Source organism: Thamnophis elegans, chromosome Z (assembly GCF_009769535.1).
Source record: "Thamnophis elegans isolate rThaEle1 chromosome Z, rThaEle1.pri, whole genome shotgun sequence".
Lineage (NCBI taxonomy): Eukaryota > Metazoa > Chordata > Lepidosauria > Squamata > Colubridae > Thamnophis > Thamnophis elegans.
The window spans coordinates 20360891-20386068 of record NC_045558.1 but is presented as its reverse complement, the minus strand read 5'-3'; the positions used below and the strand labels follow the sequence as shown (position 1 = coordinate 20386068).

General features: G+C 38.5%; 1 protein-coding gene across 5 annotated transcripts in view; it reads right to left on the bottom strand.

Annotated features, from left to right (window-relative positions):
* Window positions 1-25178, bottom strand: part of ARHGAP12 (Rho GTPase activating protein 12) — a 57069-nt gene that overhangs the window by 7485 nt on the left and 24406 nt on the right. For 4 of the 5 annotated variants that reach the window (XM_032235784.1, XM_032235787.1, XM_032235789.1 and 1 more), the window contains 10 exons: window positions 22492-22623; window positions 19745-19825; window positions 18461-18586; window positions 17004-17078; window positions 16135-16196; window positions 15406-15487; window positions 8446-8550; window positions 8149-8247; window positions 7002-7104; window positions 4962-5081 (listed from right to left, as the gene is read on the bottom strand). In XM_032235784.1, the coding sequence (XP_032091675.1) occupies window positions 4962-5081; window positions 7002-7104; window positions 8149-8247; window positions 8446-8550; window positions 15406-15487; window positions 16135-16196; window positions 17004-17078; window positions 18461-18586; window positions 19745-19825; window positions 22492-22623 (985 nt within the window). The remainder of the gene's footprint in view (window positions 1-4961; window positions 5082-7001; window positions 7105-8148; window positions 8248-8445; window positions 8551-15405; window positions 15488-16134; window positions 16197-17003; window positions 17079-18460; window positions 18587-19744; window positions 19826-22491; window positions 22624-25178) is intronic. The other variant, XM_032235786.1, reaches the window with a different exon arrangement.

Here is a 25178-nt window from a genome sequence, read left to right as displayed (position 1 = left end):
TGAATTTCTTAGCATACAGAATAAAAACTGATATATACATATATATATATACACATATACATATACATACATATACATACATACATACATGCATACATGTATATATAAAATCATGAATTTCGACATATAACATTTACAATATCTCAGTCTTAGCATTGAATTATACTAGATCCAATAAATTCTTAGAAATTTTACAAGCTGACTTTTTTAAATCTCTAAATCAGTAGATAAACCTTTGGGGGCATGTATCTGGGTTTTTTCTCTCTCTCTCAGAGAAATGGCAGTGTTCTGGATTTGTGGGAGATTTTGCCTGCTCTCCTGAGATGGACGGATTACTCACTGGCAAGACTCAATTTCTCAGTCCTAGCTTCCTGTGCAGAGAACCTGGGCCTATTGGATCAGCCCATCCCAGGCAACTAATGGACCCAATTGGGTTCCAGAGAAAACTTGGGAGTTATTCCAGAAAGCCTGCTATGTGGTCTGATTGAAGCCTTGGTGACTGCGTGGAATAAGAAAGCAGAAATGCCTTTAGATTGGATAGTGGAGAGCACCGGAAACCTTTCTGTACACGGGAGTTCCCAATGCGCTCCGTTGTACAGGTTGGAATTAGGGGAACTTAAACAGGCCCAGAGAGTGTCGCCTAGAGTGTTGCTGGTGAAAGACAAGGAACGAAGACGATCAGACATGAGTGAGAGCCGCTATGAAGGTCTACCTCATGGCAATAAGGGTGATGAAACAACTATTTGTGCAGAGAAATAGTTAGTGCATCTGCCAATAGTCACCCAGTGGCCCTGTTCTGGTGCTCAATCATTCCTTGGAGGAAGCAATGCCAAAACCTAGCTAAAGGATAGCTATGAAGAATATGCTACACATCTGCAGATAAAATTGGCACATTTGTTCTACTTTGGACTCCAGTCTTAAAACCAGAATATGGAGGTGGTAGGGTGCTACAACTTTCAAGTTGACCTTGGAAGAGTTTGATCCCAATAAACCTGAGGGAGTGAACAGGGCTCTCTCAGCTGGGTTGGCCATGTGTTTAAATCTTAATAGAACTTATTAAGTCTTCATAGGAGGGAAGCATGTGTGATTCTGGGCAATAGTTAATTCCATCTTGAGAAAGGGAGTGGTCCTGTCAGTTCTTAAAGAGGAAGTGGCTCCTCCCTTCTCAAAGGACCATTGCCCAATTCAGTTAGTCTGGACAATTTTGTCTGGTCTCCAACCTTTTCTTTATAGAGAAGGTGGAGTGTTCACATGGAAATTTCACAGAACTCTGGATGAAACAGCCTTTCTGTTTGGATGATACACCCTTTCTGGCAGGAGTGGGATGGAGGTAGTGCATCCATCCTGGCTTTTCTTGATTCCTCAGCGGCATTCAATTCCATTGATCATGGTATCCTTCTGGGCCAGCTCTGGGAACTGCACTGTGGTGATTCTCCTTCCTTTCTCCAGGGCTGGTTCCAAACATTGACAGAGGGAGAGAGGTCTAGCCTGAAGCACCTTATGGCTCTATTCTCGATTGCCTCCTATTTAACAGGCCACAGCACGAGTTGATCCGTTGGTTTGGGTGAGCTATCATTAGCCTGCAGGTGACACCCAGTTTCATATCGTTACCCCACGCTCCTTGAGTGATGCTGTGGATGCCATATCCCAGTGTTTGGAGCCCTGGATGGGGTAAATGGGCTCCAACTCAACCCTCGCAAGATGGTGTGGCTGTCCCTGGAGAAAAGGTTCTTTCATCTCTGGTTCTGGATGGTGCCCCAAACAGACTCAATGCACAACCTGGGCCTGCGGCTCCTGCTCAAAGAACTGGTGGCAGCTGTGGCTAGGAGGCCCTTTGACACCTTCAAGTGGTGCACCAGTTGCGCCTGTACCTGGATCAAGAGGCCCTGCTTACATTAATTTGCACCCTTGTAACTTCAAGATTAGACTACTGTAACATGCTATATTGCAACACTGATCTTGAAGACTATTCAGAAACTCAACTGATGCTGAACGCAGCTAAGCAGGTTAGAAAATGGTGGCAGATATATGGCACACTAACAATCACTCCTGCATGAACTGCACTGGTTACTGGTGTGTTTCTGAGTGCAATTCAAGGAGCTGGGGGGGAGGGGGGGAGGACCTACAAAGCCTTATCTGGCTTAAGACCGGGATACCTAAAGGATTGCCTTTTTTTCAAAAATCTTTACCCGTCCAACTAGATCTGTGATGGTGAACCTATGGCATACGTGCCCGAAGTGACATGTGGAGCCATGTTGCCTGGCTCACACAGCATCGGCTGTTCCTCTTCTGGGTTTCTGGTGTGCATGCGCACATGATGATCAGCTGAGCTTTGTGTGTGCGGCAGTACCAGAAACTGGAAAAGCTGGTCTTCCATTTTCCGGCGTGAGCATGCGCTCTGGCCAGCTGATTGGTGCGTGCGCATGTGCGGCAGTAACTGGAAGACTTGCTGGCTGGAATGCATGTGCGCGCTGGAAACCAAAAGTACATTTTTGGCCTGGGCATGCCTTGGGCAAGTCTTCTTCCTGGTCACAGCCCAGACAAGTGTGTTCGTGCGCACATGCAAAGTTCTCCTTTTTCAGCACTCAGTGCTTCCCTCACATGCATACTCCCTTTTTGGCACTAGGCGCAAAAAGGTTTGTCATCACTGAACTAGGTCAAGAAAAATGGCTATGCTGCAGATCTCGTCAGACAAAGAATGTAGCTGGCGGAGACCAGAAGATGACCTTTTTTTCCCTGGTGGCTCTTTCTGTATAGAAAACCCTCACTTTGGGGTTTAGAATGGCCTCAACCCCGTTATCCTTTCATACAGCCCAAAAACCTGACTATATTCCTGAGCCTGGGGCCGTTTTATGACTATATTGCTAATTGGTCAAATAATTAAAAAAAATAGTTTTTATGTATATTTATTTATTTATTAAATTTCTTTGCTGCCCATCTCACTATGAGATGAATTAGGTGTAATGTTTTTACTGTTTTAAAAAGAAATTTCAATTTTTAAAATTGCAATATATTTTTTGAATTAAGTTGTCCAGAGTCACTGACTGAGATGGGCAGCCGTGGGAATTGAACAAACAAATAAAAAAATAAACATGTGCTGAGAGGGTCACTTTCAGAGGGCACATCTGCCCAATATCCACATCCACATCCACACATACCCAGAAAACACTTTTCTGTACAATTTGTACATGGAAGAGATGTAACAGATATTGTAAAATTAATGCTGTACACTATCCTTCCTAGCTTGCTTACTTGTTTATTTAAGTATGATCATTCTCCTCAATCAGGTGTCAAACTCTAGGCCTGCAGGCCAGATCCAGTCCGTGTGTTGCTTAGACACGGGGCCACCCTGAAAACAGCAAAGGACCAGTCTGTGGTGCTTCTGCCTGCAAAAATGGAGCTTGGAAGGGCTGCACACGGCCCTCCCGAGATCCATTTTCGCTCCCAGAGGGTTGCAAGAAGCCACTACAGTCAAAAAAGGAGCTCAGGAGGCCACGCATGACCTTCCCAGTCTCTGTTCCACTGGCAGAGAGTTGCAGGTGCCTGTTGCAGCCAGAATGGACTGTTCCGCTGGCAGAGGTTTTCAGGAAGCTGTTGCAGCTGGAAATGGAGATCGCAAGGGCCGCATGTGGCCCTCTCGGACTGTTTCGCTAGCAGAGGGTTTCAAGAGACCATTGCAGACAGAAATAGAGCTTGTGAGGGCAGTGCATGGCCCTGCTGGGCTCTGTTTTTGCTGGCAGAGCGTTGTAGGAGGCCATTGCAAGCCGGAAACGCTTGGAAGCCTGTTTTCGCTGGCAGAGCAGTCGGGTCACCACAGGCACCCCCGACATGAGTGACACCAAGCTAGCCATGCCCATCCTGCCCATACACACCCTGCCCCCCCCAAGGTCAAGTACAAGCCTAATGCAGCCCTCAACAACATCCTGCCCTCAATCCAATTTTGAAGGACAGACATTCCATTTTGGCTCTTTAGTTCATTTCAGTAGACAGAAACATCTGAAATTAAAAATGCCAATGGAGCAAACAGTGTAGATTTCTTTTTACTCCATTTTTAAAGAATTAATTTTATAACTGTTTTATGTTCTAAGTAGATCTTAATGATCTACTCTTTTTCAAAAGCCCTTCTATTATCCTGATGAAAACAAGAAAGTAAACGTCCCCCAAAACTTTTTTCCAAGAGGCAACCAGACTTTCTTGGATGTTTTCTTTCAAAATGTTTCGCTTCTCATCCAAGTAGCTTCTTGGATTAGAACCAAAACATTTTGAAAGAAAACATCCAAGAAAGTCTGGGTGCCTTTTGGAAAAAAATACCTTAGGGACAACCATGACATGGTTAATTGAGAATCTGCATAGACATTTATAAAGTAGCTGGATGATCTACGAAACTCCTGAAGTTTTTCAAGTTTGATACCTGCAATGAAAAGTCTCCAAAGTGACAGTTAGGGAAATAAGTGACCCAACAAAATTAATTTTGTAGTGTTATTTTACCTGCAAATCTTAAAATTCAACATTCTTAATTTAACTTTCTCTATACTACAAAAATGTGAACAACTGAATTTTTTACAAGAAACAAATTACCATAATTTCCAATAGCTTACTGTTGCATACTGATAGAAAACAACCGTAATATTTTTGATAGTGAGGTCTATTATATTTTTAAATTTCGCTTTGACAAATGTAACACTTAGATGGGAAATATTATTTTCTTTAAGTTTAATAGAAGCCTCTTGTTTGTTCTTTTATGAAATATGATATATATAATCAGCTTCTAACAGATATACGGTACTGAAATTCTGACTACGTTTCCTGTACTTACAGTAGCAGAAGGCTTCAATATATGCAGCTTTGAAGTCACAACGTTTCCACCATTTCCTAAGGAAATGGCTATTTCCTCATACAGAAGTAATCAGCAGGGATCACTATATTCTAATTTTATGGATTAACAATTTAAAAAGCCTTACCCTTAATGTAGCCCTTTTCACGGACTGCTTGTAAGGTAGGCCTGCGGATTAAAAACTTCTTCAATTTCGTTTTAGTCTTCTTTTGTTCTGAAGAATCAATACTGCTGGATATTTTTAGTGCTGAAAGACAAGAGCAATATTTCAAATAACGTTCAACAATCATTAAGCTAAATATTTTCTAATTTATAAAAGCAAGTTAATAATGAATTCCACAGGGAAAAAATAGTGTGATCATTTGGAAAATGTTTATGGGAAAATATTGAAATGAAACATAATGATTAACAGAAGTACAATAGCATACTTGACTTTTATATAACCTTTTTAAAATTTCTATTTATATTAACAATTATTTTCTTTGTATAACAATTCAAGCGTCATGTGGCCCTCCTCCTAAAATGTTTACATAAAAAACAAGTATTTTAAAAGATATGTTTACATTCTGTCAGAAGGACTTTCGACCAACCTCTATTAAACACCCATATCACCATTGGCCTGTGAGAAGACGGAACAGGAATGAACCAGTAATGAACTGACATGTGGCCAATCAAGCAATGAAGTAAAAGTTCTATCCTGATATCCAGAGACTGTTAGAACTAGGACAGTGATGGTTAACCTTTTCGGCACTGAGTGCCGAAATTGGATTGCGCACACACACATATTCTGGAGCGCTGAAACCCAGAAGAGACCAGCTGGCCAACGCGCTTGCATGCAACAGAACTTGGAAAAGCAATTGGCGATGGCACACGTGCCCAGAGAGGGCTTTGTGCGCTACCAGGGCTCACACGTGCCATAGGTTCGCCATCATGGATCTAAGAAGAAACAGGCTTAGACTGAATCCTAGCAAGATGGCATGGCTAGCTTTTAAAAGCTGATTGATACTGAAGAAAATATGTCTCTGGATGAGCCACAGCTTCTGCAGTCAGAGCTGTTTTATTCAGGAGAGCCTCTGGACAATTACATATTCTGTGTCAATTTCACTGTTCCTGGAATGAGGAACACTTTGCTGGTTATCATTCATGCTCTTGATGTGTGACTCAGTTTACATGAGGCTGTCCCAAAGGGCCATCTGCAAGTGGTAGCTGATTCAGTTGCATTATGGAAAGGATTTGTGGCATAAGGGTTTGCTTATGTGACATCTCTACATTGGGAGCTGCACTGATTGATTGTTGTTAGTTTCCAGGTTCAACCAAAGATGTTATATTTCAAGCCATACATGAACTTAGGGCCTAAGTTGCTTCAAGATGATCTTATCCAGGTGGAATCCAGCTGTCCAGTATGACTGGAAAGAGAAACAAATGAATATTCCATTTTTGAAAGTGTGTTGTCATCAGACTCCATGTGTGAATCTTCTGAGGGATGGCCACTCCACTTTGAAAAACGTTTCCCCAAATATAAGATGAACGCTTTCAGTAATAGGACAGAAAAGTTATTCTGTTTCCAAAGATGTAGGCACTATTAATAACGGAGTTTATAATTTATTTTATTACTTTTGGTTTTTGAACTGTTTTATCTTATTTCCTCAGATATAATTATTTTGGAAATAAGATTTCCATACAAAACAATTTCTCAAGTTCTTTGCCTTTAGAAGCTGCATTGCAGTCAGTGAAAATTGATTTTATTCTGTGTTGAAAAAGGCATATTTCTAAATATAACAATGGTTAATTCATGTTACCCACTCTGGGTAAAAGAAAAGCATTGGTGTTTTGTCTCTACAGTTTCAGTTTTTGGAATAAAATATTTATTAAGGGTAAAAAATCTCATTATATTCATTTCAAACCTCATAGTGTATGATGATAATAATATTTCTTGAACTTCTGAAACAAGCACAGGCTGATTAGACAAGCTGCAATACTACATCAAGTGTTAACGACTGAAATTTATCCTATAAAAATCTGACTAAAATGAGACTTGGTATTTCTTTTAAAACTGCTGCAATAATGAAAAAATGTCTAATTTTTTAATGTGTTCAAGAGCTAAAATATTTTTTACGGTGATAATGAACTAGAAGCATGTCCACTTATCTATGGAAATGAAACTTACAACGAAGTTTTTTAGAATCTTTATGGTCCTTTTCTTTATCTTGTTTTTCCAATCCAGGCGAATCTGGTATTTCATCATCCAATGCTTCTTCAGACTCTACTGTCTAGTGTAATTCCACAACAAGAATTAATAAGTTGTCTTCCTACAGAATTATGTTACAAGGCATGTTTTATAAAGTGTATTTCTTCAAACAAGATTGCAAAGTTGAACATCACTTTATGAAACTGAGTATATTGATGTTAAAATTGATAACAGCAATTTATATAATGCAAAAGTCACTAATCTGAGAACAGAGATCTGAGAAAAGATTATCAATGTTGTTGCCAAGAGTCAACAGTGAGTTAATGATAATAATACTATCTGTCAATATAATTTAAGATTTCTTTCAGATCTTTTTTAAGTTCAAATCTTTATTTTCCTTGATTCCATAGGCAAAAATAATATGAAATTATAGAAGAATAAGTCTAATAAATAAGCTACATAAAATAAATCCTTCCAAATTTAACAAACTTACTCTGGTCATGAATGACTTCGTTATTAAAGGAGCTTGCCCAACACCTCATGTCTTATATCACATACCATGGAATGGAAGCAAAATACAACTTTACAGGCTTTACAACTTCATAGTATAGTAGAGGTCATTCCACTTCTTCTAGTGAACCTTTTATTACAATCATTTGCATATAATGAGTACTCTGCCCCTGATTCTCATCTATCAAAAAGTTCACATGTGCACAGGTCTTCAATCCTGTCGAAGAGCTAGCAACTCTTCTGCTCCTAATTCTTCCTCCATCATTCAATTAATCTAGCAAAAGGCATTCTAAATAAAGCCAATACAATGTAAATGCAGTATTGCTTCATAATATTCATTTGGGTCTTAAATAGAGGGTTTTCTAAATATATATATTGCCCTTTGGTTTTAGTTAAATCATCATTGGACACCCATGGCCCTAATGTATATATTTATTCAAAATGGGTGTAGTCTTCATTTACCATGCATAAAGGCATCTCACCTTTTTCCTCTTTGAATGTTCTAGAGCAGAGGGTGGTTCAGTTCTATTATCCTGGTTTTTAAAAAATTCTTTACATTGATTCAAACATTAGGCTATAATTCTGGATGAAAAAATGTTTACATTTAAGAATTTACCTGGTTACTGGTTACTGATTCAAGAATTCTAAACCATTCCATAATAGATATGTCATTGTCTGATTGAATTAATAGTTCAGTTCCCTGGCGTGTTTTCATCTTTAAAATAAAAGAAATCATGACATTAAAATCAGGATTCATATTTTATGTGTTTCCCCAAAATATCCTGATAACCACAAAAACAACATATTTCATATATTCTGAAATGATCCAAACTTGCTTTTTGCCTCTATATGTTCTTCTATAATTTATAGTAATAGTGGCTGACTCAGAATCTCTCTTTCCTACAAAGTTTACCTCAATCACATTTTTCTTGCTTGATTTCTCCTTTGAAGCCCATTCAATAGATGCACCTCTGAGATCCACTGTGAACTCTGGTTTAGACTGATTGACCCCAAACTTCTGAAATATTAACAAAAATGCATTAAAGACATAGATATAAGTGATATTAGAAAAGACTCTTGCACAATATATTTTAAAAGACATGAAATAAATAGGATGTTGCCATTTCAGGTAATCTTTGACTTATAATTAAGCTCAGCATTACGGCCACAAGTCATGCTGTTTATTAAGCAGATCACCATGTGACTGTGCCAGATTTTACTACCTTTTTTTGCAGTGTTTGTTAAGTAAATATTGTCATTATTAAACTAGTACCACAGTCTTTAAGCAAGTACAGTGAATGATGAGCAAATCCATTGTACCTAAATAGTTCTGAGTAGATCTTTTGAAACTTTGAACAGTCATAAATCAAGGACTACTTGTACTTAAAATAACTTGTTCGCTAGGTTTCCAATTTTAATGTCAGTGGATTGTTCTCCTCTTCCTCCTTTTCTTTAAGACCTATAATATGTTTGTATTGGCTAGAAGAATAAGGTGGGGGTCTTGTTTTTTTTGCAAATTTCACAAAATGAATAATCTTATTGCCATTGAAATATCTCTGGACCGTCGGAGATATCAAAATGCAGAAATCAAGATATCTGGAAAGTTTTCAGTAGTTGGACAGATTACTAGAGATATGATTAAATCTAGGGGATAACAGCCACGGCTTTAAAACAAAATATTTTGAAATATACAAAATTGTCCAATGATACATAGAAGAAAAATAGGTTTACCTATACTAACACTTATTAAATATACTGGAACCATCAGTGACACTACAATCAATGACTGTACTAACATTTTAAATTAAATTATATTTATATATCGTAGTGATTTTGGATATATAATTGAAAATCAGCAAGGAAACTGGCTGAGAAACAGGTTAGGTGGAAAACCCCTTCACACATATTTTCAAAAGAAGCTTGCATGATGCTTTCAAAAGGAAATCTTTTACTACCAACATTAATTCAGAAAAAGCATACAGGAAACATTATCAGCTTATAATATGATATTGTTAACATTCTTGTATTCAGATAGAAAAACTCTGCAAGGCTGTCAATTATTCAGTCCAAAATGTGAGACAAAATGCTAGACAAGGAACTTTTTATTTTGCCTTAATCAAAATTAGAAGTTGGATACTTATCAAGATTTAAGACAATCATTAGGTCACATCTGAGTTCCATTGATTTAAAGTACACCTTGGCAATTTGAATTGAAAAATGGCTTCTCCTTTAATGAGATAATTTACATTCAATTAACTACTAAACTGATAAAGGAACAGCCATTTCCATGAGTGCAAATATTTTTTAACCCATGAGCCACTTCTGCATTATTGCAGCTTATACCAACTGCATTGTTGCAGTTTATACCAGCTACATACAATGTAGCTATGTATAATTGTACTATCGTATTTCCCCATAAATAAGATCGGGTCGTATATTCATTTTTGCTCAAAAGATGCATTATGTCTTATTTTCCAGGGTTAGGTCTTATTTTGGGGGAAATACAATACTAAAATATCTGAATGAATACGATGGGACTGCCCTGGAGGCTGAGGAACACTCTGGGGGGTTTTTGAAGTCAAAGCAGGGACTAGAGATGCCTGTTGGTCACCAAATGGTGTCTGAGTCAGGGAGCAGTGAGGAAGAACAAAGGGAGGCTGTCCCTGACGTTCGTATGTGTAGGGCTGAGAGGAGAAGGGAACAGCTTTGGAAAAAGGCTCATAGAAAGAAATAGGAACAGGTGGCTACTGATTGGCCCCTCCTGGAGACCTTATAGGTAAGGCAATGGGAGGGGAGTTTTGCAGGAAACAACAGTGAAAGATTGGGAGAATTTCGTGAGTTCAAGTCTTGTTTTCATAGATAATTTTGTGGGCTCCTAGCCAAGGGATTGCTTATCTCCCTCTTTAGTTGTGGCAGACAGCCAAGTCTGCGTCAGTATATATTAGAGGCTTGGGCCAGAATAGTTTGTTTCCTGCCTTCTAAAACAGATTTACATATAATCTACAATGGAGCAGCTTCGTGCCGAAAATGCAGAGCTCATGCAACAGGTAGCTGTGCTGGCTGCCCAGGTGGCTCAGCTCCAAGTTCACACTGCTCCACCACCAACTCAGAGGAAATGCTCGATTGCAGTGCCTGATAAAATTGATGGCAACCAAGCCATGTTTCTGGCTTTTTTGGGACAATGCCAGCTGTTTATCAGTTTGAGAGCAGAGGATTTCCCCACTTACCGAGATAAAGTGGGGTTTATGATTAGCCTTCTCTCCGGCTCCGCAGCTTGTTGGGCTACTCCACTGCTGGTCCAGGCTAGCCCTTTGCTGGATGACTTCATGGGGTTCTGTGACCACCTCAGGTTAATGTATGAGGATCCCATTAAAACTGAGACGGCTACCCGACATCTGAAGACTCTGAAGCAGGGCCGGCGTTCCTTGCAGGAATACATCAGCAAGTTTAGACTACTTAGCCAGGATTCAGCTTGGAATGAGGCAGCCCTCATGGGCACATTTCAAGATGGGTTGTCGGAGGAATTGCAGGATGAGCTGGTACCTGTGGATAGGCCACTGAATTTCAACACACTGGCCCATCTGTGTCTCCAGACTGATACTCGGTTGCAGAGGCAGGGAAGTCACCACACATCCCAGGAGAACAGAATGGTTCCGGCCATGCGTGAGACTTCAACTCCATGGGAGAAGCCCATGGAATTAGGTGCAGCCAAACCCCACTTGTCGATAACGGAGAAAAACAGGCAGCGCTCAGGGGGGTTGTGTTTTTATTATGGGGAACCTGGGCACATGGCAGCCTTTTGCCCCAAGAAGAGACGAGGGGCATCAGTTACTGTACCTATCCCAGAGCCCCAGAACATTTTGTCGGGAAATGTCCCAAGCCCGATCTAAGGGAGACCTTGGGTTGGGCGCACACCGATTCAGAGCCAGACTCGGAGACAGTGACTTGCGGGCCTCCCCAAAATCTGATACTAGTATCATGAATAGTCCTGTCCAGTAGTCCACAGGGGATTCCAACGCACGCTCTGGTCGACTCCGGGGCTACAACAAACTTCATGGATGAGGCGTTTGTGACCAAGTATGCAGTCTCTGTGTCCGGTAGATCCTCCTATGCTTGTGGAGACTATTGATGGCAGGGTGCTACGGTCTGGGCCTATCAAGGCTGTCCCACAACCCTTGCACTTGATCGTCAGAGCTCATGAGAAAGCCATCCAGTTCTACATTACCTCTGGCCTGCATTTCCCCGTGGTCTTGGGCTTGGCTTGGCCAGAACTTTGTCACTTTTCCAGCCTTGCAATGTGTGGACCACACCCATCAAATCTGTGCAGGCCAGTTGCTGAGTCCACCCAGGGTGTCCTTGCCTTCCGACATAGCAGATTTTGCAGATGTGTTCAGTGAACAAGAAGCAGACCAACTGCCACTGCAACAGCCATATGATTGCCCCATCAATTTTATTCCGGATGTGCCGCTCCCCGTGGACCGTTTGATGTCAGACCCAGAGTTGGCTGCATTGCGGGACTTTTTGAACAAAAACCTAGTTCGGGGTTTTATCCGACTCTTTTCTTCGCCACTGTCTGCCCCGGTCTTGTTCGTCAAAAAGAAGACCAGAGATTTGAGACTATGTTATGATTACTGTAAACTTAATTCTATCACGGTGCGCAATCAATATCCTCTGCCTCTTATTCCTGAACTGTTGGAGTGGCTCAGAGTGGCTACGGTTTTCACGAAATTGGGATTTTCTATAAGCCTATAATTTTGTCCATATCCGGCCCAGGTTGAATGGAAAACAGTATTCAGCACCAGGTACAGGCATTTTGAGTATACGGTCATGCCCTTTGGGCTGATCAATGACCCTGCCGTCTTCCAACATTTCATGAATGATATTTTCCAAAACCTTTTGGACCAGTTTGTCGTTATTTATCTAGATGACATTCTAATTTACTCGTCCTCCCAAGAGAGCCATCGGCAGCATCTACACCTGGTCCTACAATGGCTCCGTGAGAATCACTTGTATGGGAAACTAGAAAAGTGTCAGTTTTGGCAGTCCACTATTGAGTTCCTGGGGTATCATCTCTCTCCCGAAGGCATTGCGATGGAGTCGGGCAAGGTTTGCATAGTTGGCAACCTCCTCGGTGAGTAAAGGATGTCCAGCGATTCCTCGGGTTTGCTAACTACTATCGGACTTTCATCCCTGGCTTTGCTTCCCTGACTGTGCCCCTCACTCGGCTCCTTCAGAAAAAAGTTCCATTTCACTGGAATGCCCCTGAGCAACAAGCGTTCCAGGCCTTGAAGCAGGCCTTCATAAAAGAGCCCATTTTGAAGCATCCTGAGCCCCACCGTCCATTTGTAGTGGAGGTGGATGTATCAGATATCGCTGTTGGAGTGGTATTACTTCAGGCTCACGCCTCCGGTGGTACCCTTTTCCCTTGCGCTTATTATTCGCGGAAACTCAATTCTTCTGAGCGCAATTATACCGTTTGGGAGGAGTTACTAGCCATTAAGGTGGCGTTTGAGGAATCATTTAGAGAGGGCCTGACATCAAATTGAAGTCTGGACAGACCATAGAAATTTGGAATTTTTGAAGACCGTGAGAAAATTGAACCAGCGTCAGATCCGGTGGTCCCTTTCCTTTGCACAGTTCGATTTCCGTGTGACATGCATCCCCAGTGCATGCAACCAAAAGGCGGATGCACTATCGTGGAAACCCGAGTATTCTTGTACCAAAGACCAGATTCCATCCAGTTTTACCCGTAGAGTCCTTCTCCGCAGTTCATGAGCCTGTAGACTTACGGCCTCAGATATGGGAAGTGCAATGGCATGACAATTGGGTGGAACAATGGAAGGCAGAGGTGGGGCCTGCCTCCCTATGGACATTCACCGATGAACTCTTGCAGTACCAAGACAGACTCTATGTGCCAGTGGGGCCAGTTCGGGGACTAATTCTATCCCAGTGCCATGACAATCCTGTGGCGGGGTACTTTGGCCTCTTCAAGACCTTGAACCTGGTCTCCCATACCTTCTGGTGGTCCCGATTACGACACGATGTACAATCTTATGCCACGTCTTGTGTACGGTGTCAGCAGGCCAAGTCAGCGATGGGAACCCCCCCAGGGCTGCTCCAGCCATTGCAGACACCGGAGAGACCCTGGAGGGGGGCATTTCTATGGATTTTCTGACAGAGTTGCCTCTGTCTTCTGGATTTACCATGGTGTTCGTAGTAGTAGACATGCTGAAGATGGTGCATTTTATCCTGTGTTGGAGATTACCGACAGCCTGCGCCAACGCCCGCATGTTTATCCAACATGTTTTTAGGCTGCACGGTCTACCTGACAGGGTCATGTTGGACAGAGAAATGCAATTTATAACCCAGTTTTGGAAAGGGCTGATGAAGGCCTTGGAAGTAAAAATCTGTTTGTCCTCAGCGCACCATCCAGAAACCGACTGAGGGACAGAGAAAGTGATCGGGATCTTGGAGCAGTACCTGTGCTGTTTTGTGAACCATCAGCAAAATAATTGGGCGGACTACCTGGCAGTGGAGGAGTTTGCATTCAATAACTCGCAGCACACATCCACACAAACGATGTCATTCTTGGCCAATGTAGAGTATCATCCTCAGTTCTTTCCCCTCACACCAATCGACTCATCAGTCCCCCAGCTAAGGACTTTTTGTCAGAACTACAGGCGGTCCATCAAGTGGTGCGACAATATCTGGATAAAGCCAAGGAGGAATATATGAGAGTCGCAGACAGGTCTCGGCATGCGACGCCAGCATTGACTGTGGGGGATTGAGTGTAGCTGTCCACTAGACACCTTCTGTCAGACCGGCCGGTCAAGAAGTTAGACCACCATTACCTTGGCCCGTTTCCTGTTGAAGCAGTCATCAATCCGGTCGCCTATCGCCTCACCTTGCCACGTTCAATGCGAGTCCATCTGGTCTTTCATCAATCTCTCCTTGTTCCTGAACAGCTGGCTTGTCCTCTTCGCCAACCAGATCATCTCCAGCCAGAATCTCGTGACAACGAGGAGCCACCCGAGGACAAAATTGCCAATATCTGGGATTCCCGATGGCTGAAAGGACGGTTTCAATACCTGATTGAATGGAAGGGTTATGGGCCAGAGGATTTTACCTGGGAGGATGTGACCTCCGTGCACGCACCTGCTTTGGTGCAGGCCTTCCATGAGAAATTCCCATCTAAGCCACACCCTGAGCATCAGACCCGGGGGAAGGGCCTTGCGGTGAGGGATAGTGTTGTGGCCCAACAGCGGCTGGCTGAGCTGTTGCTGGAATCTGACAACGATGAACACTATGGGACTGCCCTGGAGGCTGAGGAAGACTTTGGGGGGTGTTCAGAGTCAGAGCAGGTACTAGAGAGGCCGCCAGATGGTGTCTGAGTCAGGGAGCAGTGAGGGAGAACAGAGGGAGGCTATCCCTGACGTATATATGCGTAGGGCTGAGAGCAGAAGGGAGCAGCTTTGGAAAAAGGCTCACAGAAAGAAATAGGAACAGGTGGCTACCAATTGGCCCTCCCGGAGAGCTTATAGGTGAGGCAACAGGAGAGGAATTTTGCAGGAAACAACAGTTTACTAATCCAGGCGTAGTGAAAGATTAGGAGAATTTCAGGAGTTAAAGCCTTGTTTTCATAGAGATAATTTTCTGGGCTCCTAGCCAAGGTGTTGCTTATCTTCCTCCTTAGCTGTGGCTGACTGCCAAGTCTGCATCAGACTTGGGACAGAACAGGCTTAATATGGCAAGCCTAAAAAATTATGCTAGGGCTTATTTTCTGATTGGATCTTATTTTCAGGAAAACACAGAAGAGGAAAAGTGATTTGCAAAATGCATTCTTAGAAAATCTGACAATCTTTTTAGTACTTACCCAACCAGTTCCACTTCCTTGAGTCTTGGTAAACAGTAATGAGGAACCTTGCAATACTGCCCAAGATGACATCCAATTCTTTCTATAAAGGAGGTAAATATTTGTACATAGTTAAGAATGCAGTGCCAAAATTAGCCAATGGTAACTCAGCAAACAGTATTGTTGTGTTTACAGACATACCTCTTACTGACAATGTAGACACTTGTACAAATCATAGAAATATGAAGGTTGCAGAAAAATATTTATACATTTATTAGACAAACTCATCACACAAGGTCTTACAAAATATATTGGGCAATATATTGGGTATTATATTCACATGTGTAACTTAGTCTATAGTCCAAAAAGATGTAAATAAAATGGTTCCGTATCTATGAAATTCACAATGAAAAAAAATTGGAATTTAATGAAAATTATTACATTTAAGGCTGAAGACTGTTCATTATACTTCTTATAGTAAATTTTAATCATCTCCTTAATTTCCACTGGAATCAATAGAATTTGCTTTGATAAAGATGTGTTAATAATGTTCTGTCACATTGACTAGTTCATACATTAGTGTCACACTCGAACAAATCAAAACTATTGCTTCAAACGCCTTGAATTCCTACAAAATATTTAATATGCAGCCTGAAGTAGATTAGTAAATTTATATTAATTTTAACTCAATAATGTACCAAAAAAATCCCCTAAGACTTGAAAAATTATAAACACTACAGTAATACTTGCCGGACTTTTTTTCCATTTTCTGTCATTTTAGTTACATTTAATAAACCATACTTCTCTTGATCCTGGAGAAGAGAAGAAAAATACATTTAATAAAGATTTCTATTCCTTTAAAGAGAAAATGAGTTATTTCATTTTACATGTACTCTCCAAAAAGGAAAAACAATGGAGATTTGATTTGCAAATAGGACTCTCTGAATCTTATCTAACTTTACAATCCCAGTATAGACCTATTGAAAAGTAAAATTCATAATGTTCAGTGTGGATTACCCACATGAAAATAAATTCACTAAAGGCGTGCCTCTGGGTCAAATAATCCTAGTTTATGCCTAGTGATATAATCTAAAAAAATATTGCCAGAAGGAAAGCCCCTCCCAACTTTTCAGAATTCTATGATTATTGCTAGAAATAGACCCTCTCAAGTATATCATCTTTAAATTACATAATCATGGGGTTTTTGCCACCATTAATTTCAAGAGGTAATCAACTTTGTTTTCAATGTTCCAATTGAAAATAAAAGTTCAAGGTCCACCAGATGTGCCAGATATATATTAAAAGATGCTATAGAGTTACATGATCCCTAGTTTGCTAATCCTTAGTTGTGCCCTTCAAAGCAATGGCTAATCTGGGTTGGCATATAATTGGCAGAGATTAATTTCTAACTATTGACTTAGTATACAGGGACAGATTTGAATGTCTCAAACTTTTAACCTGGATTAGGAGGCATATGCTGTTAAAATTCTGATTAATTAATAATTTATAATATACATTAGCAAATGTATTCAAGATGCAGACATATGTAAAATTATATAATATATATACAGAGAGAGAGAGAGAGGTTAATGGTCTCAAATATTTGTATTTGTACTGACTGTGGTTTGATGCTTTGGTGAGGAAGGAGACGATCCATTCTCAGGAAATGCAACCTTTGCAGGAAAAGGGAAATCCTAGGAAAAGAAAAATGTATTTAATTATTTATGTTAAGGGAAATAAAACAAGGTCAAAGCTCATGGACTTTTAAATGGATGGAAAAGGTAGGAATACTAAAACAATGGAATATGATTAGGATTTTTATTATACTGATTAGCTTATTTCTATAATTTAATTTTGGAAAACTCAGTTTCAGTTATCTACTAAAATAATCCACAAATAAATCATATTTCAAATACTAGCTTGCTCCTAATATTTTGGGAACAAGCAGGAGTTCAGAAGTATTTTGAGTAATATAAAATTCAAGAACTAGTTTTAGAAGCTATTTTACTAAGAATTTATGTATGTGTTTCAGTCTAAATGACTTACATCCTTTACAGAATATAGTTGACTTTTTACAATTAAGTATGATTTACATGTTCTAGGGCTATGCAATGCTTCAGATACAATCTCAAAGAGGTACTTCAAAACACTAAGGAGCATTTGTATGCAATATCTTTAGTAAGGCATACCCTTTCCTGGGATGAGACTGTGGTCCTTGGAAAAGTACAATTGCTTGCACTCCAAAGCACTTTTTAAAGATTGCAACCACTTTTACATATTGGAACTGAGGTGTTGCACAGCCCTAGCAATCCAATAGTAAGTTACTAATGGTCAATAAAAAGCAGAATATAATTATTTACAAATAAATACCACTGCATATATGTATACATTTGTAACTTGTCTTTCAAGTTACAAGGAAGAGGCATATAAAACTTCTCTTTAATTTTCATCTTTACAAATACTCTTATGAAGTAGGTTGGGTTGGACAACAAGTAATAAATCAGAAGTCACTCATTGAATTTCATAGTTCATTAAGAGCCTAAACCTAGTCCACACTTAAAACTAACAACAACTAGTGTGACATTCTTGTTTCCATTGATACTGCTTACTATTGTTTAACTCTTGGTATTCTTTAATAGCTTCGTATTGTGTATTCTTTATCTTGTCTACTGAACACTGTTACCTTTTGCTGGTTAGGATGCATTTTAACATTTTAAACACGATTCCTCAAATACCTACTAACTTCAGAAAGATAAAGCAAAAAAGCAACCATTAGCCATCCATTTGAGATAACACTATATTTCTAAACTCTGAAAACTAAGATCTTACTTTACATATGTTCTCAACAACCCTTAAAAAACATATTTGGAGAAAGCAAATACAGCTTTTTATATTTTTTAATTAACACTAGGCTCTATATCTGAATGTAATGCAAGTTATTTCCAAAAAGTAGAAAAAATATTTGAAATAAAGAGATTATATTGCATGTAGATATTAATATGGTATTAGTCTTTATGGAAATCAGTGTGATTATGTAGTAAGTAGAAGGCCAAACAGTTATTTAAAATATACCTACCTTGTCATTTGTATCCAACACAACACAGCTGTGCCTCCATTTTGTTAAAACTACTGGTTCCTGAAGTCTCCTTTCCAAACTTCTGCTTTTAACTATTTCTTTTTGCTGTTGTAGTGAAGCATTATACTAATGAAAATAAAACCCGTATGTATATGTAATGAAATCTGCACTAACAAAACATAATATATGTACAATCTACTAGCAAGAATATTAAGTAGTATTTTCACTAACTTCAAGCAGAATATGTATACGGTATACCTGTCTTCTGAAGAATTGAAAAAATATCTAGTATCTTGGACCTCTGTTACATTCAATAGTATTTTATTTTTTAAGAAGCCCTATAAATTAATCCAAGAGTCCTGCAGGATACCTAAAATTAATATTTTTGTCATTCATCATACACATCAGGCCTTTGGCATTTATATCTGATTATACCAGAATGGCATTTACAACTGCATCCAGCCAGAAAGAATCTAGATTAATTCAACCTACGCAATATTTTACTTGTTTTGTTATTCATATCCCAAGAAACTGTTAATAGAGGGAAACAAAAGGCAAATTAAAGAAAGACATCTATGCCTACTGAATGACTAGTCCCAAAAGGCTACTTTCAATCACAATGAAGAACAACAGCTTATGTTGTTTTGTATCAGTTGTTTTATAATTGCATATTCTCCTTGCATTCATAATAACAGGAAAACGTGGAACCAGCAGCAATACTGTACAAGTAGTTCTCACAACTGCAACTGGGACCGGCAATTCTATCGTTAAACAATGTGGTCACAAAGTAAAATATCACATGATCGTACTAACTTACAATGTCAGTTCTGGCTGTGGTTAAAATAATTACTCATGGTAATTAAGCAAAACAACATGTGACTGAGAATTCTGACTTATTGCCAACATCCCATTGACTTTGCTTATTGGAAGCCAGTTGTGAAGGTAACAAACTGTGGTCACATGGTTGATGATCAACCATTCTGTAGGTATGCTAATTGCCAAGTGTCAGAATTGTGGTCACATGCCTGTAGGGAGGCTGCAATGGCCATAACTATGATTGTGGGAAAGCTGCAATGATCATAACTTTGAGGACTAGCCATCAATATTTTTCAGTGTTGTTGTAACTTCAAACAGTCATTGAATGAGAGGTTGGTAAGCTATTAATTTTTAATTTAATCAATTAAATTAAAATGACCTCCTCCACCCATTTTTTTTTTAAATTTAAAAATATTTTATCCTTATACAGAACTAAAAATTAAGTTGTGGTTGAATTTGTTTACTTACATTTGGCAAAGTCCATTCTGAGCGTGTTCCATCTGCATTGCAATAGTAGGGCCGACCTTGTTCATCTACATGTTTTACCCACTTCAGAAAAAAAAAGTTAATGAAATAGTGATTACTTTAAAAAGCAGAGCAATGAATATCTTTCATTTTTAAATGCTGCCCTTTCAGTCAGCTGAAAAAGATCTAACATTCTTGTAATAGATGTAGATGAATTTGTTATTTTATTAAATTTAGAGACCACCTAATTCCAATGTGACTCTTAAGAATTCTATCAATTCCACATTTTCTTCCCATGTAGCCAGATGAACAAACCACATGTTTATGGCCTGGTATTTCTTCCACAATCAATTTATAATATGATTAACATCATGAGTTAAATTATATAACCTATTTTAACATCGTTAACAATTTCCAGAGGATAAAAGATAGTTTTACTTTGTTTTACATAAAACATTTGATCAAAACACCTTGAGATAGGGAGTTTTAAAGAAAGTATTGAAATATAATTATTTTATATCTGGAAATCTTCTGTGTCAGGCATAAAGACAGTTTTCACTGACTTCAGACAAGGCTAGAAACAATTGAAAGAGAAAACTACAGGAATTCCTAATTTAAGGAATATTCACTAAATATCTTACTTTCAACAGTCAGGCAATGCCAACGCAATCAAATTAAATACATAGTACATACAATTTTACAATGAATATATTTGTAGCCACATGCAAAGCGGAACATATTACTCTTAACAAAATAGTAATGTAGCTGAATATTTTTCAGTATTTTCTTCCCAAGGACTGCATTCACAAGGAAATACCAAAGAATTGTAAGAAATATAAGAAATGTATTATAATATAGAGAGGGTGTCGCATTTTCATCCAAGTGAAAATGGGGCAGGCCTGAAATCCAGAAGGTAAAAGATGGCTTCCAGGTCTAACAGGGAATTGTTATCATGATGGAGAGCATTACAGTCCTTAATACATTCCCAATTCTTTTGCTACATACAATTGTAGATGGCAATCTAATCTTGCTCTAAAATGGGAGAAAACATAGATTCCCTTTTGGCTAAGCTGATAAACCTCCTTCATTTTGTTCAAGCAAACTGGAAACAACAACTAGACCAATTTTTAAAGAAAAGTTCAAGGAGACAATAGAATTACTCTTATAAGCTCCCTGACGGCATGTGGCGGCTTGGATGAATAGAGTGAAAAACTAAACATAGCACTGTTCATTCCCATTACATTTTCTGTCCTGCAATTTTACTTGAAGAAAAGAAAAAGAAGGAACACTATCTGCCTTGTCTGAACAAGAGGGTTCATGCACAGTTTGTTTCTGTATTTGCTTCTATTTTCTGTATCCATGATAGCGGGAAAAGGAGAGGAACAGAATTAAGTCAGGCCAGATAGATGGATTCAATAAAGAATCCTATTCTAAAGGGAGCACACAGGATCCCTATTCCTATGCCACATCCCCATCTTTTACAAAGATCCCACCATACATGGAGACTTCTAAGTATTCTTGTTCTGAGCTGGGTTATATAATCACTCCTTTCACCATTTCACAGGACTTCATACAATACTGTTTCAAGGAGGACAGGATATCTAATTATTCATATAGGTTAGTGTTTCTCAACCTTGGCAGCTTTAAAACGCCCAGCCAGCATAGGTGGCTGGAGAATTCTGGGAGTTGAAGTCCATGTGTCTTAAACTTCTCAAGGTTGAGAAATACTGAGATAGGCAATTTACTATCCTTACTGCTAAATGACATCAGTAAGTATTGAGGGGACAATTGGCAAAAGAAAGCTCACGACCATATTGTTTGAAAACATGCGGAAGAGGCCTTCATCCTGCAGTGGATAGATAATGGCTAAAATGATGACTGCTTAACTGTTTTGCGCCAAGACAATCAAACAAATTTATTTTTGAAACTGATCTCTTATCAATCCTAGAAAATGTTTAGAAACTGTGCTTTTTAAATTTAAATATAGTATTTTATCCATGTAAATATATTGATACTCAGCTGTTCAATCTCACAAAATACCTATTTCAAACCCATTTTAGAGTTACTCTTAAATAAAAATGCTCCTGCAGTATAATACATATGAAATGTAAATTTTCATAGTTCAGAGATGAAAATACCACTAGAGTTAAGAGCAACTTTGCAGGGAACACAAAGCTAAGAATATATCATTAGGTCTTGTTTCTGACATTAGGAGAATATACAGATGGTCCTTAATTTACAAATGTTTGTTTAGTGACCACTCAAAAGTTACAATGGGACTGAAAAAAACTATCCTTCACAGCATTTCCTGTCACATGATCAAAATTTGGGTGCTTGGCAACCAGCCTGTATTTATGATAATTGCAGCAAACCAGGTGGTCATGTGATTGCCATTCGCAAGCTTCCCAGCTGGCTTCTAGCAAGCAAAATCAATGTGGGAAATCTGGATTCATTTAATGAATATGTGTTTTACTTAGCAACTGTGACAAAAAAAGATTGTAAAATGGTGTAATTCCCTTAACAGCTGCCTTACTTAACACAAAAATTCTGGTCGCAATTATAAGTCAAGGACTATATGTAAAAATCAGCAATTATAAAACTTTTATTTTCAAAACAAAAATTCGTAAGAAATAGGAGGACACTGGCACTAATCAAAACTTTATTGATAGTTATAAGAGGTCATACCTATTGGAAATAATATTGACTAAATTTCTATCACCTTGGTAGATATGTGATGAAGAACTGTATACCTTTTCACTGGTGACATCACTGGTATATTGTGTTTGGCCATGTTCATCCATCTCCTTTGACCAGCCTTTGGGAAGAGAATCATATTGACCGTCTGGCTGGCTGTTACAAGAGTTTTCTTGTGATAAAATTGTCTACAACGAATAGTCAAACACAGAAATATTGAGAACCGAAGACATTAGTTTAAACTCTGTAGAAGACTGGAAACTATAACAGTAAATCTTTGAACAAAGAATGCATTCTAACATGAAACTGCTGAAACTTAAATAGCAACTCAATTTAATCTGATTACTTAGGATAGATTACTTTAGTAAAAGATTAAAGTCCTGTTTCTCTCCTTCCCTCCCTCCCTCTGTGTGTGTGTGTGTGTGTGTGTGTATCTCTCTCTGTATGTATAAAAGTTAGCTTAGTTTAGAAGCATCATTTACAAAGACTATGACCTAATCTGTACAATTAGCTCCTTTAACCAAAATGTGAGCTAAAGCAACACTTCAAATCATCTGGGATTTGCATAATTCTTAATTCTACTTCTGTTCTCCTGGTCTTTCTGTAAATTTCCTTCCATAAACATTATCCATAGACTATTTTAATTTGTTTTGTTTCTCCTTATAAGTGGGTTTCCGAATCTAGAAGTCTGATTTCTACATTTGTGTATCCAACAATTATTTTTTAAGCCACTATTTCTTTCTCCTGTTGTATATTATTAAGTTATGCTAGCATCATAAAAATTCAAAATGCAAAATAATTCAAAGGTAAAAAAGATAATGTCATTCAGATATAAAGTAAAGAAATAATAAATGTATTTAAAAATAATAAAAGAAAGTTGTGAAACTTGAATATGCCTAATTATTACTTATTATTGTGAGTATTATTACTCACAAATAATATTCAATCACAGCAGTTGTTTTGTTTAAAAAGGCTGTACTTTCATACAAAAGGAAAATTTAGCTTAATAAGGAGGACAAGATGAGTATCTGTGATTTAAATAAACCCAATTTAAAATGCCAGGCCGATCCAGAAATCTTAAAATGGGCCAAGATGATCTAAGACACTGAGACTCAATACATACTTATAATTGTTTGTGTACTTATTAGGTCATAAAAATTAGGTCTTTTTACATTAACCTATTATTTAAATAAATGAATCTCAAAGCAAAGGCCCAGAGGCCACAAGAATTAACTAAGGGCCCAAAATATACAAGGAATATTAGTATTAACAATACCAGTAACCTTAGTTCTAGAGTTATATCCAGAGAAAGACAATTCTTAAGGTTAAATCTGGTTATTTAATGCTGAAATAAGAGCACTAACACTGAGAGCACATCGTAGGTTTCACAACAACATTCTCAAGGATCACACCACTGAGCTTCTGAAATTAGAATTATTCATTATTCTAAAATTAACATAACAACCCATCATTTATGTTGTTTTATGATAATTATTCTCCTATTCCAATTCATGTTGAATATATCTGATTAAAACTTTATTAATCTCATTTGCTGTTTATCATTTTTAGAAGCACAGGATGCATTAATTGTTTATTTAAAAGGCTTAAAACTCAGGGAAAGCACAAGCGTAGCATGCAGAAACTGCCAGGGGTACTTCTTCTTGCACAAGCATAAAACTGGACAACTTCCTGCCTGATACCAAGTTACTAATAAGGTTTCACATTAGTATTGCACATTAGTATGGAAAGTACAGTGACAGGCAGACAAAGATAGAACTTCTCCAGGTGTGGATCATGATCCCTCTAGAAGGCTGCAAAAGAATGAAGGGAAAGGAAAACTGCAAGGGAAAAACATCAAAACATAAGTCACAACATCACAATACAAACTCTGCCCCTTTCACTCTTAAGTCATAAAGTCGTGTATGTGTGTGTGTGTGTGTGTGTGTGTGAGAGAGAGAGAGAGAGAGAGAGAGAGGGAGGGAGGGAGGGAGGGAGGGAGGGAGATGGAAGGAATTTGTGTAGAGACATCACAACACATGTTTTGTTTTGACAAAAACTTTAGTTTACTGTAGATGCCTGTAGATGAAGAGTCATCTTATTTTCATGTTCTTTCTAAGTAGGCTTAGCCGCTCATTGAAAAAGTATGCAGAACACAACACAACCTAACAATTCAAAAGCCTTGTATGAAACCTGAATGATTTTTTGTTTGCTTTCCTGAATACTCTGTTTTTGTTTCTGGATACTCTGCTTTTGACTTTCAAAGTAGGAATATAATCAGGCCTAGAAGTTTTCTAGGCAAAGCTCTGAGCATTTTGTCTGATGGAAGGAATTTTGTCTGTCAGAAGGAATTACTGCAGAGTAATATCATACAACTGTGTACTTTTATTTTGAATGTTCATACTGCATCTAAGAAAGATGATAGAAAAACCTGAAAGGCTCAAATAGGTGCTAGTAATAATTTTAGTGTTCACTATATAAAGTAGATTTGTATTTCATTATTATAACAATTTAAAATATATTTGAGGAGACCTTAGTGCTCTCTGGGCTTGGTGCTCTTCTTACAGACATTTCATTAGCCAAAGTAGATAACATCGTCATCACAAGCACTGATGATATATCTAGTTTGAATAATGAAACGTCTGCAAGGAAGCAACCAAGCTCAGAGAACATCAAGGATCCCTCATTTCAATCTTGAATTACAAATACTTTCCATATTTTTATGATATATTAATTACATTTTAAA